Genomic DNA, 20,465 nt, shown 5'->3' on the forward strand with positions numbered 1-20,465 from the left:
CCCCTTCCCTGATGCTGGCCTCCTTCCTGGGAGGTGAGCTCACCTCCCAACCCCTGCCCTGTGCAGACGTCCCGACTTGCCTTCTGAAGCCATCCCACCTCTCCAGCAAGTTCCACTCACTCCTCTCCGGTCTGTGAACCCCTCCCAGACAATAGGGAGACCTATTTTGGCAAGCCAGGAACAGTGCAGTTTCCAGCCCATCGTCATCCTGGGAAGGACCTCATTATGCTGCTTTTCCTGGTTACACAAATTGACCTTATGTGGGACATAAGTCCTCTTTAAGTTAGTTCCTGTGGGTGCCATTCATTAGTCAGACATGCTTGTTTTAGCAGCACTAAAAGGGCTCATAAACTTCTTAAAGTCATACAAGGACGGATAAAATTTCCAAAATGAGAACTTCAATTCAGCTCATCAGAAATTGGATTAATGCACTGAACAGCATAAAGAGCCACTGTCACTTACCATTAAACTTTCAAACTCTGCATAGAACTTCTTGAACTTGCTTGGCAGTTTCTGTTAATGAAATGAAAATGCCACACGCATATGTCAGATTCAATAGCAAGATATGTGTCGTGAGTTACCATTTCTAGGGGATATGTATTTCTTTTGGCTCTTAATCAAACATCCTGGAGACAGGCTGAACTGTAACTTGTCCTGTCATTGTGAGGATAAAATTCTAGAACATAGAGAACTTGCCTTTTATAAGTCTTCATCTAGTTGAACCAAGAGTAACTATGAATGCTTTGGTCTTACTGAATTTATAACATTTTCTTGGCTGAGTGGTGCATAAACAGGATTCCAGTCCAGAAACCTTAATTGGTCTGGACCTTTGATGCAGCCCCCAACCCATTACTTTACTCCTTTATTTCTACAATCAGAATTTGTGTGTGTGTGTATGTGTGTACACATGGTATGCATGCACACCAATACAGGGGCTTAAACTCAGAACTTGAGCCTTGTAGCTTAGCACAGAGCACTTTGCTCAAGGCTGGTGTTCTAACACTTGAGTCACAACTCCACTTTTGGCTTTTTGGTGTTTAACTGGAGGTAGGAGTCACATGGACTTTCTTGCTCAGGCTAGCTTTGAACCTTGATCCTCAGATCCCACCTTCTTAAACAGCTACAGTTACAAGCATGAGCCACTGGAGCTCAGCCACGATTAGATATTTAAACGTAATAATATTAGGATTAAATGAACTTTAGCAACTAGTTCACTCTTCCCATTCTTTCATGATATAAACTACAGTGTTGTATTGCTACCTCCTCTTCATTGAGAGCTGAGTACTAGTAGATGCTCAATAAAAATTTGTCCGCATAGTTGAAATGTGTTGCAATTGGGGAAAAATTATACACTGTAAATGACGAGCCCAAAGTCATGTAGCTGATTATCACCAGAGGGTATGATTCACACCCTGCTTACTTTCCTATCTTCTCATTCTACTTACATGTACTCCACTTTTCTCCCCACAAAATCACTTCTGTCTGACTTCTCTGCCTTGCTACAAAACACAATCTACTAAAGCCAACAATGTCTGTGGCTTGGCACATGGTTTAATATGGCTCACTACAGTTGCAGCTCTTTTGGTATAGATAAAGCTGAATCAAACCCCTTAGGAACTTGATAGACTTCCCGTTCTGAGAAAGAGCAGGTCCCGAGCCCCAAAGATCCTTAAGTTCAGGTACCACTCTGAAGACTGTGTGACCTCCAGGGTTCTTATGGGAGTTGTACAGAGAGCCCTGGGGAAGTTCTCAGCAAATATGGAGAGAGAAATCAAATAAAAGATACTCATGAAGCCCAGGTACTAGTGGCTCACATCTGTAAACCTAGCTACTCAAAGAAGCTGAGAGCTGAGGATTTTAGTTCGAAGCCAGCCCAGGGAAAGAAAGCACATAAGGCTCTTATCTCCAATTAACTGCCAAAAAGCCAGTTGTGGAGCTGTGGTTCAAGTGGAAGAGTTCCAGACCCTGAGTCCTAGCCCCAGCACAAGCACAAAAAAGAAAAAGATACTTATGAAAGGAAGCTCTGTTTACAGAATTACAGTCACATTTTACCCCTAAAAAGTAAGGGCTTAGTGATGGCAGGCTAATGCTTTCTTGTTAGCCTTATATAACTATGAAAAGAGAAGCTCGGAGACTCATGGCACTTCTATTCTGGCCAGTCAATTAGCTATCTCCTTTTACTTACCACCACTTAGCTCTGTCCTGCTGGCTGAGCCCTCCCTGCAAGAACTCAGTATTTCCCACACTCTGTGGTCTCACTATTTGGTTTGCCATTAAATGGTTCCTATCCTTGGCCTCCCTGATTCTCCCAGAAGACTTGGGGCTTCTTGTGATGTTTCCCCAACAATTCACTTGGGCTCTATGGGGAGATGAGAAGCTGGAGCTGGGTGAGGAATGCAGGTGGTCTGAGGGGAAGCCCAGGTCTCCTGAGACTCCAGGATGGCTGGGCTGTGAGACAGGGGCGCTGCACAATGGCTTCCCTGCTTAGGTTTCTTGGCAAGCTTCATCTGTCCTTTAGCTCACTGGGGGATGAGACAGCTGCATGGCATGCAGGCCTCACTAATTCTCTCATTCCTATATTCAGGGGATGAGCTGCTCAGTGCTGCATCTGCCTGGAATTTTAAGAGAAACCCAAGACAGAGGACTCGTGAGGGCCTGCCCCATACACAGTGGAAACACTTAAGAGTGGCAGAGAAAAAGCATTTCAATAGGGAAATAGGAAAAAATTCAAGAGAAACATATGGAGATGCAAACAGCTGCCTTTAAGTAGCTCACTACAAATGGAGTTGCTATTAAACAGTCCTAGCTCTTTCGTGTGTGTGTGTGTGTGTGTGTGTGTGTGTGTGTGGTGTGTGTTCTACTTACACATGCGTTTTATTTTTAGTAAGAGTCTATTTTTGTGTGGATGTTCTATTCAAGATTAGTATTTCTTCAACTGTATGCCACATGTAAGGGGTCAAGTCTATTCTAATTACTAAGCAAATAAAAAGTGAAGACATTTGAACAACCATCATCAAACCACTCATCCTATTTTGGTCCAGAAATTCATAACCCAACTATATAACTCTTGCTCCCCCCCAAAAAAAATTCAAGCTAAAGGCTATTACTCTGCACCTAGAGAAGTCTGCCAGGCAATTCAGGGACACTTTGTACTTGGCTGTTCTAAACAGTTGTCCTTTGGACAGCTATTTTTCCTAGGTGTAAAATGTCTAATTGGATTAAAAAAATGAGTCTTCTGTCATGTCAATCATAGGTACAGCTTGGTATAAAAGCTTATGCCCATCATCTTAGCTATTCAGGAGCCTGAGATCTGAGGATGGAGGTTTGAAGCCAGCCAGCCCCAGCAGGGGCTGTGAGACTCTCATCTACAATTAATCACAGAAAAAGCCCAAAGTGGAGGTAGCTCAAGTGGTAGAATGCTCACTTTGAACAAAAAGTGCTCAAGGATAGCACCCAATCCCAGAGTTCAAGACCTAAGACCTGAAATAAACAATTATAGACATTTCTCTCTGTCTCTGTCTGTCTGTCTGTCTGTCTGTCTGTCTGTCTGTCTGTCTGTCTCTCTCTCTCTCTCTGTGTGCATGTGCACGTGTGTGTGTGTGTGTGTGTGTGTGTGTGTGTGTGTGTGTGTGTGTGAGTTTTGATAGTGGGGCATAAACTGGAGCCTTGCATTGTGGCTTGGCTTTTTCTACTCAAGCCTGATATCAAGCCACACCTCCACTTCTGAATTTCTGTTTCTTAACTGGAGATAAGAGTGTCTGGGCTGGCTCTGAACCCTGATCCTCAGACTTCAGCCTCCTAAGTGGTATGAGCATAGCTGACCAAGCAGATGTTTCTGAGGTCACTGAATCTATGCATAAAACTCCTTTTGCAGTCATCTGATCAAGTTAGATATACCTGGAAACCAGGACTTCTGATTATTTACAGTGTGTTGATAGAAAGACAGAGCCCTTTCCCATCCCCAGGTCCCTTCTCCCATACACAAAAGGATGATATCCTTTTCAGTTGTCACTTGCTCAGTAGGCACTGGTCAAAGGAGAAAGGTCACCAAGTGTCCCACTCTTCCATTGTTGTACCAGTGTGAGAGCTATGTCTAAATAAAAGCTCACTGGAGAGCCCAGGGTTTTCTTCTGAAGGCTCCAGGCACAGCTGGATCTCGGCTGCAGCTTACCTCCCACGTTAGTGCCAGGCGGCTCACAGCCACGTTACTCAGTCCCATGACGATTGCAAAAAAGGAATTCAGATTCTTGTACTCTTTACAGCTGGAACACAAGAGGCACATGTTTGAGTAAAATGCCACTTTTGAGTGATACCTTTTCTAAAAACCAGAGTTCTATTTTTGGAGAGTCATTAGTATTTGTTAGGACTCTTTGCTGTGAACCATATGGCAAGGGGAGGTGAGAGACACTGTGTAAGTTCTGCCTGGGTGACCACTTCTGCCGTTGTCAATTGTTATTTAGAAAGCTATTGGAGTTTGGTTTTGGAGAAGAATTTAAAGACGCCTACCCTGGAGCTGTTGTTACAATTCCAAATTTGTTATAATCCAAGGTGGGCCTTAAGGAAAGCATCCCCGAGACAGGAAGGAGAAAGGATATGCCCTTTGTCACCCCGGGGAGATAGCTGCCTGCCCCCAGCAGCTAGACATGGAACTAAAAGTCCCAATGTTTCAGCCACTTGGCTTCAACTGCCATGCAGATGCTTCTAACTTGTGGACAAAGACAGTTCCTGTGAGTTGAGAATGTAATTTCCAATAGTTCAAAGTTGAGGAGGAAAAACAATCTAAAGAAACAAAGCTAAAATAACTTTATTTTACGTAGTATCAGTGAAGTAAATATCTTTTTGAACCTGTAGGTCTGCTACTTTTTTGAGTTTTTATGACTATGAATTGGGGAATGAAAAAGACTCAGGAATTCTTATTAGAATAATTTAGCTTATTTGGCTTAACTTAAAAAAAAGAACCCCCAACTTTATCAGACTATGTCCCTGAAAAAGGAAAGAACTCTTTTGGCAATAAGCACAACTCTTCACCCACCCCAAATCAATATGGCTATCTAAGTTAACTGCATCCCAAACACATCCTGTTTGGATCAACAGATCTATAAAAGGTTCAGAAAGCTGGGCCCTGGTGGCTCACACCTGTAATCCTAGCTATGCAGGAGGCTGAGATCTGAGGATCATGGTTCAAAGCCAAACTGGGTAGGAAAGTCCATGAGGCTCTTATCTCCAGGAAACCACCAGAAAACTGAAAGTACTGCTGTGGCTCGAAGTGGTAGAGTGCTTGCCTCGAGCAGAAGAGCTCAAGGACAGTGACTATGCCCTGAGTTTAAGCCCTCCTACAGACAAAAGGCTAGGAAAGCCTTTGCATTTGCTGTCATGTTCTTCTGGCAGAAGTAGTGATGTAATTCTTCAATATTCTGTGTGAAAATGGTAAGACACTCCAGAGAAGCTACCACACCTGCTCCTGGCATAAGAAAGCAAGGAAGGCCTGCCTAGCCCTGGGGCCCTGAGCACAGGCCAGAGCCTGAAAGATATACAGGAGATGGCAGAAATGAAGACAGTGAGTGATAGCATGTACAGAGGTTTGCCTTTATCTTCCCTATGTGAGCTTAAAAGAATAAATGAAGAGCTGATCAATGCTATTCTGCATTCCTCAGTTTCCTTATATGCAAACAAAAGATAATTAGCTGTCCCCACCATGCCTGTCTGCTTCGTAAAGCTCTGGACAGGGAAAAGAGCTAATGCAGAAGATGATGCAATTCTCTAGAGTCAACAGGTCACATGACACTGGGACCATGAAGTTTTCATGTCATTCTGTGAGCCTTGGAATTAAGAAAGTCTAGAACCTTCTCCAATGGTGCTATGAGAACAGGTCTATTGTGGGACTACTGTCCCACATGTAACAAAGACAAAAATAAAAAAACAAAACAAAACAAAAAAACCCCAAACCCAAAGCATTCCTTGGTATTTTGAGAGGCTTATCCATGATATTTCCTAACAAGGTTATATGAAGTTTTCTAACCACTCCCATTGCTTGTGTACAGGTCACCTTCCCCATTCTGTCTGCACTAAGTACTGCCAGGCTAAGGTGAAGAGAAAATGTGCTCCTTCTAACAAGAAAGCACATCCTGTCTTAGTTTCCATAATCTACTCACTCTAAACACGGGTAGCCATCTGTTCATTGCAATGAGGAGAGAGAAAGGGGGCAGGGCGGGAGGTGGGGGGAGACTCTTCTCAGAACCAGAAATTCCCGTGCCACACTGCCAAATCTTTCTTCAATAACCAAGAAGAGAGAGTCAAATTTGATTCGGAAGGATCTAGTATCCTGTTGAATCCTCACAGTTTTGGCAAAATGACTCAAGGCATTTGGTTAGCTGCTATCTGTAAAACCCCAAGCAGGCTTTCTTTACTCCTTTGTTCAACATTAGAAATCAGACTCGGCATGAGATCGCAACTGTTTGGCTCAAGAAAATTGACTGGCTGAGGTCACTTTTTCTCCCAACCTTCCTGTGCTCGAGCACCCCGCGTTCAGGAAGGGAAGGAGTCTCACAGCCACAGGCCACATTTAGCTTTTTATTTTTAGCACTGTGGTGATACCAAAAACATGGAAGTAAACAGGAGGTTGTCAGGCATATCTAAATAGCAGGAGATTAAATTCATGTCAGGGAGAAATCTAACTGGCCCCTGCAGTAAATAAATTGTTTCCCACAAAGTGCTGTTAAATAGAATATTTATAAGATGTTTGCCTGCTCTGATGTTTATGGAGATGATTTTTCTTGTACCAGGTTAGCTTGCCTTCATGCATTTTGCTGATTTTATTCTGGTTGAGTTGGATGTGTTTCTGTACAAGCATGTTCTACTGCCCTCTACTGGTGATAGTGTGTCAAGCCAGATCTGGGCTTCAGGAGCCTCAAACACAAGTTCCTATCAAGAGAACTTTCTAAATCGAAGTGAACACCATTTCTGAGTTCAGAGCCAAAGGCAGTCAGGGAGTGGACTCTGGTTTTGGTGATGTAACACGTTACTTCATATTCTGATGTCAGATATTTACAAAAGCTTAGAGGAAATTGATCTTTTACAAGAATGCAATTACTTGTGATCTTCTGAGAGTTCTCTTTGTGCGTAAGAAACTCTTATGTCCTGCTTTTCTTGATAAGGTTGTTGTCTAAGAAAACAAAATTAAAATACAAGTCCGAGGCTGTTTTCTCTTCCCAAGCTGAAGATACTTACTGGGCTGCTATCTTAATAAATTTTTTTAAGAGCTGCACACGCTTGCTGAGCTGAGAACAAAGGCAGATCTCAGTGACAACCCAAAACTGAATTTCATTAAATCTCCTCAGGAACAAGTCCAAGTTTGCTGTGGTCTTTTTAAAATTGTGCCTTCCAAATGTGTGGTAGATTAGCTCCAACTAGAACAGAAAGGGAAACAATTTCACTTATTTGTTTGCTTTTAAATCAAAATGCCAGCCTGTTTTTCCTAAAAACATTTTTGCGAGGCTGTGTTTTACTGCTCTACAGATGTGAAATCACTCACTGACCCCGCTATCTCTGGATCTGAAGGGCTTTCCATGAGCCTTGTGAAATACACAAATATAAATTAGGTGTCATTGGCTTAGTGTGTGCACATAGCACAACACAGCTTCAGGGAGTTTTCTTTAACACTCAAAGAATTTGTTACAGGCTTTATTTATAAACTTGGTATGCTAACACCCACTGTCATTTGGCTTCCATATGGCCACCCATATGAAATACTTAGACCTGAACCAGGCCAGTAGACTTCATTCAAAACCCCTACCCACCAGGGTGCTCACGCACGTGTGCCTACCTCATGTACACAGTTGAAGAGCTCCCAGTCATAGATGGTCATCTGGTAGGCCAAGTCCTTGGAGCTCATCAGTTCAAAAGTTCCCACTGTTCCAGTGGTTGGGCCTTCCTGTTCTGGCAAGGGAGTCTGTAGATGATTTAAAAAAAATCAGGACTTCAGCACAAATGAGGACTTGGTGCTAGATGCTTTCAAGAGTTTCTGGTAGGAAAAGGATCTGGAGATACATTCAGAATTTCACTCAGAAGACAGAGATGCTTATGCACTGTGTCACTTGCTTGGCTGACCATTAGCACCGCAGCAGCATTAGAATCAATCCACTGACTGCAAAATGCAGGATATGGCAAGCAAGATTCCATACAGGGTGACATGCGGAGATTCTCTTAGGCCGGAGCCTAAATGTCCCGGAGAACTCTTTCCCTTTCCCCTGGAAGATAAGGAAGGAGTAGGCGGGCACCAGTAGTTTGTGTCTGTAATCCTAGCTCCTCAAGAGGCTGAGATCTCCATGCCAGCCCAGGCAGACAAGTGAATGACATCATCTCCAATTAACCAGCAAAAACCCAGAAGGAGAGGTGTGGCTCAAGCAGTAGAGCACCAGCCTAAGACAGAAGAAGCCACATAAGAGCACAAGGCCCTGAGATCAAGTACCAGTGTTTGCACACCTTCCAAAAAGAGAGATGAAAGAAGTTCTTAGACACCTTTGTTCTCCTATTTCCCTCTGAAGTGGTTACAAAGCAAGGTCGGCATGGCAGCTCTGTATATCCAGCCAGTGTTTCCTGCTATTGCTGGTAACAGTGGTTAAGCTGCTATTGTGCCATCTTCTTAACACACCAACTGGGGTGTAAGGCGAGACAACACTGTGAGAATGACACTTGCATGACCTTGAGGCTTAGTGGAAGACATCGGAAGACCAAACTGTTATTTTCAGAAAGACTCTCAGGCAAGAGCTTTCATCTGACTTACTGATCATCTCCTTTCTGTATTATGGGAAATGATCTAAAGTGTGTTTGCATAATGTATTTAATACATTAAAAATCTCTATTACTAAAACAGTCAGCACACGTGACAAAATAACAAGTGAAAAGAATACTTTCTAGTATGATGTAAACCATATTCAGATAGTCAATGTTCATGTCAGAAGGCTGGAGACATAGCATGGGAATAGAATGCTTCCTTTAGAATGGGCAAGGTCCTGGGTTCAATTCCTACTGCCACAAAAACCAAAAGTAAGTTCATATTGGAAGTAGTCACAGTCAACACTGTGCTAGTGTTGATGCACTGCTAGTGCATCCTGAGTTTTAAAGAATTTCATGATCAGCATGTAGGTGCTTCTTGCATTATTAATTTCCAGCATTAATGTGTGTGCACACATCACTGTGAGGTGCAGAGATGAATGGCTGAGGGAACATGAATGGAGATACTGAGAATGAATGTGTGGCCTGAAGAGGTTCTTGGGGCTTTAAGAGTAATAGCAGCCAGACACTGGTGGCTCACGCCTGTAATCCTAACCACTCAGGAGGCTGAGATCTGAGGATTGCAGTTCAAAGCCAGCCTGGTACAAAGGGCCATGAGACTTTTATCTCCAATTAACCACCAGAAAACCGGAAGGGGAGTAGTGGCTGGAAGTGGTAGGGTTTAGCCTTTAGCTGAAGAGTTCAGGGACAGTGCCCAGGCCCAGAGTTCAAGCTCTATGACTGACCAAAAAAAAAAAAGTAATAGCTAACGTGGGTGCTGGTGGCTCATCCCCGGAATTCTAACTAGTAAAGAAGCTGAGATTTGAGGATGATGCTCTGAGGCTAGCTCAGGAAGACAAATCAAGAGACTCTTATTTCCAAGTAGCCAGAAAAAAGAAAAAAGCCAGAAGCGGAAAAGTGGAAGTGTGGTTCAAGTGGCAGAGCACCAGCCTTGAGAGGAAAAAAAACTAAAGAAGAACACAAGGCCCTGAGCTCAAGCCCCAGTACCAGAACAACAACAACACAGTAGGGAGCAGATAAACTTGGGTAGGTCAGCACTTCCCCGACGGCCCATCACAGGTGGATGGGTGGTGAGAGGTTCTTAAGGATGGGGAGGCTGTCAAGAGACGTGCTTGGCAGGAACAGAAAGCAGGGGGCAATGAAATGAACAGCTTTCCAAAAGCCTTTGCGATTAGAAGTTTGGGTTTTGTAACAGACCAGGTTAGTGACAGCTTGGAGAGCAGCAGACTGCACAGAACACACATGGCTATACCGCCACACACATGGCTTGATCCCTTAATCTCCTGACTGTGGCTCCAGTGCCAGTGAATTGGGGTCTTAATAGCCAAGTGGGTAACTGAGGGTTGTAACCCCTCGGCTGGTCCTAAGAGGATTAGATGGGAGAATTTCCATGCAGTGCCTGGCACAGGGGAGGTCCCCTGTCCCAAATGAGTTTACTTCCTTATGGTGCTACAGCAAGGCAAATGCCCCGGACTACTCCAGACTCAGATGCTAAATACTGTTGTCCCTGACTCACTCCACACAAGAGACAGGGAGCAGGGAAGAAAAGCACTGATGGCAAAGCCCTACAACTTAACCACTGGTCAGGGGCGGATGGAGAGGTGACTGATGGAAGCAAAGGAGAGTTTTCAACCTGGTCTTGGGTCTGACGGTCAGAGAAGTCTCTAAATTCTAGGTCATGGGACCACCTCTGAGGTGAGCCTGCCTGTGTTCTGGTTCCCTTTCCTCCTACATGTGTGAATACAGTTCCTCTGCTTCCCTAATGGCTGCACAGCACTCACTCTGCAGCCTTGTCCCTGCACAGTGGAGACACTCAGTCTACCTGGCTTCCAGGTGATTTACTTTGAGGCTTGACGGCTTCTCGTCACTAAGATGGGTGATGTGTCAGTAGTTCACTCCTGTAATCCTAGCTACTCAGGGAGGCTGAGATCTGAGGACTGCTGTTCAGATCCAGTGAAGCACGAGAGTCTGTAAGAATTTAATTGCCAATTAGCCACTAAAATGGTGTGGCCCAAGTGGTAGAGCACCAACTTCAAGTGAAAAAGCTAAGGGCCCAGTAACCAGGCCATACATTCAAGCCCCAGTACCTCTCCTTCCTGCCACGAAAGAACAACAAAAGAAAAGAGAAAGAAAAAAGGGGTCGGAGGTAAAGCCATGAGGTCTCACTGGTACAGCACTAGCCAATGTGCCAAAAAAGGAGTAGGGGAAGGTGTTTAGGGTCATGAATGCTGGCTTATCATACCCACATCCAGGGATGACCAGAATAAAAAGCCCTGCAGATCTCTCTGGTCCCCCTGCCCCTTGACAAAGACAGCTAACCCCTCTCCCATGAGCAGCAAAAGGCACTTGTCTCTGACATGGAGGTTCACATGCTGACTCTCAGCTCCATAGGAAGTATCTCCTTGAGACATTTTTTGTAGATGTTGCCATGGAAATTTCCTGCAGATGAGGCACAGCAGAGTTCATGTATTGTCTGCACTGTACAGGTGTCTGAGAACTGCACGGACGCAGACACACAAAAAGACCTTATATATTCTCTCCTTGGCCTTTCTGAGAGATGACTTCTTTCTTGAAGCTGGAAAGCAGTGACTAGAAGACCAGCAGAGTTACCCTTCCATTTCCAGATCAAATCAAGATATTGTTAGGTGCTGGTGGCTCACATTTGCAATTCTAGCTACTCAAGAAGGCTGAGATCTGAGGATCAAGGTTCAAAGCCAGTCCAGAAAGACAAAAAGTCTGTGAGATTCTTATCTCCAATAACCAGCAAAATGCTGAAAGTGGAGCTGTAACTCAAGTGGTGGAGTGCCAGCCTTGAGTAAAAAAGCCAAGCAAGAGCATGAGGTCCTGAGTTCAAGCCATAATACTACCACCAAAATGTGTGTGTGTGTGTGTGTGTGTGTGTGTGTGTGTGTGTGTGTGAGAGAGAGAGAGAGAGAGAGAGAGAAAGAGAGAGAGAGAGAGGGATCGACATACAAAGTAAAAGCAAATGCTGACAGTCAGTGAGAGGCACCCCACATCCCTCTTGCCGCGGTGGCCCCACTCTGTGGCTAGCTCTCTAGCAGCACTTACCACAGGAGATCCTCACTCATGACACACCCAGTGTCCGTCATGACACAGCAAGCTGTTTAAGGTACATAACCCATGTTGGATTTGTCAATGAACCCATCCCCGATGGTCAGAACAGGGAAGGAAAGCATGCCTGTGCGGACAGACAACTGGTTCATGGACCTGGAGCCAAAACCATCCACCATGCCTACATTGATGTGGTCAGTACTAAATATAGGTCTAAGGAACCAGTGAATGGATAAAAGCAGGGTCAAATTACAGTTCAAAGGGATTCGCCTGTAATTGCTTTGTATTAGTACACTTCAATGTTATAAGAGTAAAGCTCAGAATCCAAGCCCTTAACATAAGCCATTGAACATTCAACTCCTTTTGTTCTGGGCTGCTTGGGTGACTCTCAGTTCCTTGACAGAAGCTGCATGAGGACAGAGAGGCCCAGGGCACTTGTCCCCCTGGCCACAGAAGCTAGCCCAGCACTGCACAAAGCAGTTGAGTGGTAAAAAAGGTACTGACAGATCTGGAGGTCTCTCCCCAGGACTCTCCTCCTGGGTCTTTTGGCAAGTGGGGAAGTAGTCTGAAGGCTCCAGATGTGTGGCAGGTGAGGCTGGACACGGGTGTACAGTGAACAGCAGGTCCTGTCCAGGGTACTTGTTGTGAAGTAGCGAATTGCTTTCCACATGGCAGACAAGCAAGGGTTTGGAAGGGTGGAGGGCAAATAAACAGAAGCTTAAAAGTTACTGTCTGCCCCCCAGGGAGCTGGAGATGGTCCACAGGCCTTGCCATCTACCACATCGCTCAACACCATGGCTGAGAACCAGCTGGAGGGAGAGGCCCGTGGGCACTGTGCGGTAAACACATCTCATGGCACCTTCCATATGACAATGGCTTTTTAAGGCATTTATTTCCAGTATAGGGTAGGCATAACCCATTTATGACATTTCCCCCCTCTCCCTCAATGTTGGGAAGTATTTATTTGGAAAGTAATAAATGGAGATGATTAAAGAATAGATGACAAGGACAGGGAGGTGATTCTGAGCTTTCACTGCTGGGGGCTGAGGAACGATGGGGACAGGGCTGAGGGAGAAGAAAGGGACCAGCTGCCCTATTTGCAAGCTTTTGTCACAAATATAAATTCAAGATAGTATTTTAAGTTGAGCCTTTCAGCACATATCTATAATCCCAGCCCTCAAGAAGTTGAGGCAGGAAGGTTTCAAGTTCAAGGCTAGTCTGGGCTATATAGCCTGCTTCTAGAAAACATTTTAAAATGGTAAAAGCAAGTCTCTTGGCCAGGTGTTTGCCCTAGTGGTGGAGTGCTTTCCTGGCATGCACGAAGACCCAAGGACGATTCCTCAGTACCACATATATAGAAAAAGCTGGAAGTTGTGCTCTGACTTAAGTGCTAGACTTCTCTAACCTTGAGGAAACCCAAGAACAGTGCCTGGGCTCTGACCTCAAGTCCAGCACTGGCAGATAAAGAAAAAGAAACAAGAGTATCTTTTAACCAGAAACCAAGATCTTGATGAGAGAAACCCAACTCAAGTCTGAAGAAGACAAATCTTTACTGCCGTGGGATAAAACGAGTCTAATATGTAGTAATGCCTTGCTTGGAAAACTAAGATTATTTCCACCCTGGCCTAAGAAGTAAATTTTTCTAGCGATATCTCATCTGGGGACACTTTGGTGGGTTGAATTACAACTGAGTCGTGAGATGCCAGGGGTGGTACTACTGGCTAATTCCCCCAGGAGAGAAAACTAGTGTGAGAAGTAATGTACCCACTATCTAACAAATGAAATTGCACCCCCTCTATCCATTACTCCAACAATGAATTTTTTTTAAAAAAAGAGAGAGAGAGAGAAATCTAAGCTCAGAGACTTTCCAGTGAACACCTAAGGCTCAGCTTCATAGTGCAGCGCAAGCCAGGCAGTATTCAAGATGCTTTAGCAACCAGCTTCAAAGCGAGTGTGAAATGAAGCTGCAGACTAGTTTTCCTGATTGCAGACGGCGCTCTGAGGAGGCCATCCACACCCACCTACCAAGGAATCGAATTGCTCTCGCGGGCAAGCAAACAGGCGTCCATTAATGGTGAGCGTTGTAAATACCGAGACATCATTAGGTTTGAGCAGCACCTTTTCTGTGAACATAAAAAGCATGAGATTGCCTATTAAGTACATTTGAGATTGACTGCACGGCCCTAATCACACCAACAAATTACCAGCTTGGTGAATTACCAGAACATGCAGAGCAGAGCCACTGCAGAAAATACAGGACTGAGGGGACCCACTGAATAAAAAGAACACAACTTTTACCCAGACACACAACACTCAAGATGCCATCAGAAAGGACCACACAACAAGGAGGGGAACATCCTAGGGATAATTCACCCAGTTCTCTGTGCAACCATAATTATCTAGGAAACTGTACTGGCAGTTTAGATAAACAAGTTGCTAGATAACCTAACTACACAGCACTCTGGATATAGAAAGATTACTTTTTTTTTCCGGTCATGGGGCTTGAACTTCAGGTCTGGGTATTGTCCCTGAGCCCTTCAACTCAAGGCTATTGCCCTACCACATGAGCAAGTGAAGATAAGAGTGCCATGGGCTTCCTTCCCTGGGCTGCTTTGAACTGAGAGAAAGATCACTTTTATAAAACTTAGAGGGTAGTTCAGACCTGCAGGACTGTTGTTGACAGAAGTATTAAGTCTCTGTCTACATTTGAAAAATCAGATTACTTTATAAATATTTAATAAATAAATATCAGACACTGAGAATACTTTTAAAAAAACCACAGAAAGAAGAGAAACATTCCAAAGGAGCTTCTGGTGTTCAGACCTGTAATTCTACCTGTTCAGGAGGCTGCGTTCTAAGGAGCCTGCTTTGAAGCTAGCCCTGGGCTAGCAGTCAGTGAGACTTTTATCTCCAATTAACCAGCAAAAAGCTGGAAGGGGAGGAATGGCTCAAATGATAGAGTACCAGCCTTAACTAAAAAAAGCCAAAGCAGTGTGCAATGCCTGAGTTCAAGCCCAGTCCTAGCTAGCGTCCACAAAACTATTTTCAGCCTTGAAAATCCAACATGCATTTAAAAATCGCACATCAGTGGAGTCATTTGGAATACTTAGGACAAAAAGGAAGAAACCATCAAATGGCTGTGCAGTCATCATGGGGAAACTGAGTTTCCTGATGTCTCTAACTCTCCCACCCTGCCATGTCATCCATCTGGTTGGCTTGGAATGGCCACACTAACTCCCTGAGTGGTTCCTGCTCAGATGTCCCATTCTGCCAAAGGTCCAGATAGTAATGAAGGCTGTTACCTCCCCCAGAGCTCATCTTGACGATGCTCAGACTTTCCCCAGAGCCCAGCTTATCAGCAACAGCACAGATGACTTCTTTAACTGAGGCAGCCACGGGTACCCGAATGGTGGTATAGGTGTGGTCCATGCAGTAGACCTTAAACAAAACTACACAGGGACAGTTAATCAGGAAGGAAAGTAGTCTTTAGAGTTCTCAGAAAACCAGAAGCTATGCGAAATATTTAGACATTGCCACACTTTTGCATGAGCTCACTATCCTTACTGTTGCATTTATTGCAGGCATCTACACCTATGTCTGTCCACAACCAGTCATGTTTTCCTTGGCATTGGTTTAAGAATGGGAACATAGATGGCAGGCACTCTCCATTACCCGTCCCCCCGCAAAAGAAAAAAAGCACAGTTATTTGTGAGAAGCCCACAAATAGGACATGGGAAAAAATGAGAAGTATGTTCAACTGGTATTCTGGATTTGCCTTTCTCCCTGGTATTTCTTTGATAATCAACCAAGTGTCATATTGTAAGCTTATTACCAGATTACGGCAGCCCACACCTACACTAACACCTCCTGAATGCACTGTTCCCACCTTATCCACCTACTCATCTTATTCCACTCATCTTGTTGCACTGGGGACAGCCATGCAGCTCAAATACACTTAGCTCATTGGACTGGAGAATGGTACCCAGAAGCTCATTTCTGAACCCAAGGATCCTGAACACAACCCTGCTGCTGTAATGCTTAGGTTTTGAGGTATTCTTTTTTTTTGAGTATTTTATTTATTTATTTATTGCTTGCCAGTCCTAGGCCTTGAATTCAGGGCCTGAGCCCTGTCCTTGCGATTTCTCAAGGCTAGAGCTCTACCACTTGAGCCACAGCACCATTTCTGGCTTTTTCTATGTATATGTGGTAGTGAGGAATCAAACTGGGGTCTTTGTGCATGCTAGGCAAGCACTCTACCACTATGCTAAACTCCAGACCTTGAGGTATTCTTAGATGACAAGATTCATTTGTGGTTAAAATTCTATCATGCTTATGAACATTTACAATTAGAAAACTCTCAGGCAAGCAAATAACAAATGTCAGAAGGCTGCTCGGGGAGGCTGTGTGTGCTCAGGCCACAGTGCTCTTGCTAGGCAGGAATCCTACTCTGCAAGTGTCTCACCTTCTCCCAGATGCCTTCCCTTTGGCTCGTCCCAAAGATGGGAGCCTTGAGTCAGGACCCATGCACCCCTCCCTCCCCCAGTCAAGAGAATCCATATTTCCTTAAAGGAGAGTGACAGTGCTGAAGCATGGGAGGAGAAGTATGGCTAAACATGTCAGCTGGGGCATAAGACTTGGAGGATATAAAGAATCAGCAGGTAAAAGGGCTTTGTATGCATTAGAAGAGAATTCTCACCCTCATCAGAGCCGCGGATCGGCTGGCGCTTCTGGGACCTCTCATCCCCTGTGTTGAACTGTTGCAAAAGAACTCTGTGCTGTAAAGAACATGATCACAGTGATGGAACAGGAGCTTACCAGTAGAGGCCAGCCACTCACACAACATGCATCTCAGGAAAGCAGCAGAGCCAAGAAATAGATTCCCCCTATACAAAAAGATATCACTTGATAATTGTGCCAGTGGCTCATGCCTACAATCCTAGCTACTTAGAAAACTAAGATCTGAGGATAGAGGTTCAAAGCCAGCTTGGGCAGAAAAGTCTGTGAGGCTCTTGTCTCCAATTGAATAGCAAAAAACTGGAAACGTGGCTTCTGAGGTAGAGTACCAGCCTTTAGCAAAAAAAAAAAAAATTAAGGGACAATGCCCAGGCCCTCAGTATTGGGGGTTATGTGTGTATGTGCGCGTGTGTGCATGTGTGTGTGGAGACACATACACATACACACACACATACACACACACACATACACACAAAGAAAATGATACCACTTTTATAGGCACCATAATTCTGCAAGGCACAGGCAGTGAGAATGTACAAGGCAATGTCTTACCTTCTTTTGTGGAGCCTTTGCATCTTCTGAGCTATGAGAATAGAGAAGCACATTATTTAATATCATCACTATTATTATTTTAGGATGCTCTATTTGTATGTAATTTTAATCTTACATTAGAAGATGAAATTACAGAATATCTTTGGGAAGCAATTGGGGTTCTCCCCATGTCAGCGCCAAAAGATCAAGCACAAAAAGGCAATAAAGACACCAGCTCTGTCACAGATGAATCCCAGGCAGAACATATGCAAAAAGCCAGGATTCCTAGATGTCCAAGTCTAACTCAATGTGCTTGCTCATCTATTTAATAACAGCTCAAATAACAGCAAGGAAAATCCTCAGTTTGCGTGGAGAGAACACGACTATTTACCATCCACAGCTCTGACAAGAGAAAGTCAAGGAGAAACTTCCTGGAAATGACGTTGACTGTATTATTGGCTGGGCTCTTACTTTGCACCCAAGGAATGTAACTTTATGCACCTGGCTGCCCAAAGGAGGGTCTCTCCTTTCCCAGCCTTTCTCTTGGCACTTCTTCGGTATGGAAGACAGTCAATCATGGTTCTAGGTATTTCTGTGCATCAGGCCCACTGAACAAATTAGAACCCTGTGTGGCCAGCCATTAAAAGACCTGCTCTGATGCGTTTTTTTTTTGTTGGAAGACTTTAGGGAAGCTGTTTTGATGGCAAGGCAGAGATTTCCTTGTGAGAGCACACCCAAAATCTAGCCCTTCCTTACATTTGCTTCACAATCTTCTCCAACTCTGGCAGTTGGTCCTTGAGGGCAGAAATCATCCGGGCATCGTCTGATACAGACACATAAAACTCCTGTAATTGGCAAAGGTCACAAGCTTTTAACAAGAATCTCAAAGGTTGCATGCTTCCACAGAGAGCAACAGAAGCACAGGGTTCTACCTCATTTGTATAAGCAGCCCCAGACCATCACTTAAGGTTGTTGATGGTAAAACACTGCAAGAAAATGACGCGGAGGCTCACATCTGGTGTGGAAGGCTGAGGTCTGAGGATCAAGGTTCAAAGCCAGCCTGGGCACAAAAGGACCCGAGACTCTTATCTCCAACTAACCTCTAAAAAATGGGAAGTGGGGCTTGGCTCTAGGGTAGGTCAGTAGCCTAGAGCTGAAGAGCTCAGGGACAGCACCCAGGCCATGTTCAAACCCCGTGACCCATAAAAAAAAACAAGAGTGTTACCAAACTGTATACTAAAAAATGGCTCAATGGACAAGGCACTGGTGGCTCATGCCTATAACCCTAGCTACTCAAGAGACTGGATTTTGATGATCCAAGTTCGAAACTAACACAGGCAGACAGATCTTGAGAGACTTTTATCTCTAATTAACCAGCAAAAAGCCAGAAGTAGAGCTGTGGCATAAGTGGTAGAGCACCAGTCTTGGGCAAAAAGACCCTCAAGGACTGTGCCTGCGCTCTGGGTTTAAGCCCCAAGACTTGCATATGCAGGCAAATGCACATGCATGCGTACACACACACACACACACACACACACACACACACACACACACACACACACACACACCCCTGGCTAAATAGTAAATTTATGTTGGATACGTTTTACTAAAACAAAATATTTTAAGCTGTAAATATTCTTTGTGTGATATTTATATGCCAGGAAATGTAATGAATGATTTGGTACAGCTCATTTTTATAGTCTACACTTTAACAATACTTTTTGGCAATACTTGGGCTTGAACTCAAGCTTTGTTTGGATCATGATTCTCCTCTTCATACTTCTTGCTGTAACTATTACTACAGCTATGTACCACTACACCCATTTATTACTAACGCTATGTACCACTACACCCATTTTTTTTTCCTGTTGAGATGGGAGGATTTCACGATCTTTATGTGTAGGTTTTCCTGTGACTGAGATCAACCCCATTTCTATCTCCTCTGCAGTTGCAAGGGAGGGCAGAAGTGAGCCACTGACAATAGCAGTGTTTTATTAACCTCAATTTTCTAGGGAAAATTTGTGCCAGTTCTTAGGCTTGAACTCAGTACTTAAACACTGTCCCTAAACTTTAGTATTCAAAGCTAGCATTCTACCAGGGGATCCATAGCTATGCTTCTGGCTATTCTGGTGGCTAAGTGGAGATAAAAGTCTCATGAACTTTCTTGCCTGGGCTAGCTTTCAACCTGCATCCCCAAAACTCAGCTTCCTAAGTACAAGGATTGTAAATGGGAATCATGGATACCTGGCTATAGTAAAATTTGAGCACTTTTTTTTTGCCAGTCCTGGGCTTGAACTTGGGGCTGGGCATTGTCCTTGGGTTCTTCCTCAAGGCTAGCACCCTGCCACTTGAGCCAGAGCACCATTTCTGGCTTTTTCTATGCATGTGGTACTAAGGAATCGAACTTGGGTCTTCGTGCATGCTAGGCAAGCACTCTACCACTAGGGCAAACTCTCGGCCCCAATTAGCCCTTATTTTTAATGTTATTTTAGTATTTGTTGTTTGTTCAATATTTACCACTATAGTGGTTAACTGGGGTACAATGGAGGTATGGCCTCTCATACTTTGCTGAGTTAGTACTCCTGGCCCGAGGCTCTTTGCTGACTTCTGGGGAGTGGTCTAAGCGACCAGCAGCAGCAGCTGTGCCCCACATCACTCTGCAGCAGACCATGAATACCATGGCACTGCTGGTTTCACCACCCAGAAAATGACCTTATGCTCAATGTTCAACATGTGACCCTGAGTCACTATGTACCTTACATTTCCCGAATACTTTGCCTCAGAGCCTGGAGGGATTCTTCAGCCCTTCTCCTCCCACTTGAAATGACATGATTAAGGAGGAGGGAAGGAACATGTTCTTTAGGAAACGTCATCTCAGAGCACACAGACTGTAAGACTGAAACACAAGCTGGGTGCTGGTGGCTCACACCTGTGACCCTCACTACTTTGGAGGCTGGGGAGGATCAGGGTTCAAGGCCAGCCTGAGCAGAAAAGTTCACAAGATCCTTCTTAACCCATACCTGACTGAGGTACTAAGTCAGCCCAGGCAAAAAGGTCCACAAGACTATTTCCACAGCGGGAAGGTAGATGCACAGGCATTCCTGTTATCCCAGAGATGAGGGCATCATGGTTCAGGTAAGTGCCCCGATGGGAAATGAGACTTTGTATGGAAAAAACACAATAGTGAAAAACAGAGCTGGAGGTATGGTTCAGTGGTACTGTGCCAGCCCAGCAAGCTTAATTCTCTCAAGTTTAAACTTAAGTACTGCCAAAGAAATTTAAAACAAAGAAAAAAAATCTGAAATAAGGCTGGGAATGTGGCTTAGTGGCGGTGT

At 44.4% G+C, this 20,465-nt stretch overlaps 1 protein-coding gene across 2 annotated transcripts in view; it reads right to left on the minus strand.

Moving 5' to 3' along the window:
* The window catches only part of Rapgef4 (Rap guanine nucleotide exchange factor 4), a 303,371-nt gene that overhangs the window by 19,449 nt on the left and 263,457 nt on the right, over positions 1-20,465 (minus strand). For both annotated transcript variants that reach the window (XM_090342624.1, XM_090342623.1), the window contains 9 exons: positions 17,887-17,975; positions 17,152-17,182; positions 16,562-16,640; positions 15,168-15,314; positions 13,891-13,988; positions 7,823-7,948; positions 7,228-7,406; positions 4,172-4,262; positions 463-513 (listed from right to left, as the gene is read on the minus strand). In XM_090342624.1, the coding sequence (XP_090198750.1) occupies positions 463-513; positions 4,172-4,262; positions 7,228-7,406; positions 7,823-7,948; positions 13,891-13,988; positions 15,168-15,314; positions 16,562-16,640; positions 17,152-17,182; positions 17,887-17,975 (891 nt within the window). The remainder of the gene's footprint in view (positions 1-462; positions 514-4,171; positions 4,263-7,227; positions 7,407-7,822; positions 7,949-13,890; positions 13,989-15,167; positions 15,315-16,561; positions 16,641-17,151; positions 17,183-17,886; positions 17,976-20,465) is intronic.

Source organism: Megascapheus bottae, chromosome 12, assembly GCF_031878675.1.
Source record: "Megascapheus bottae isolate mThoBot1 chromosome 12, mThoBot2.hap1, whole genome shotgun sequence".
In the NCBI taxonomy this organism is placed as follows: Eukaryota; Metazoa; Chordata; class Mammalia; order Rodentia; family Geomyidae; genus Megascapheus; species Megascapheus bottae.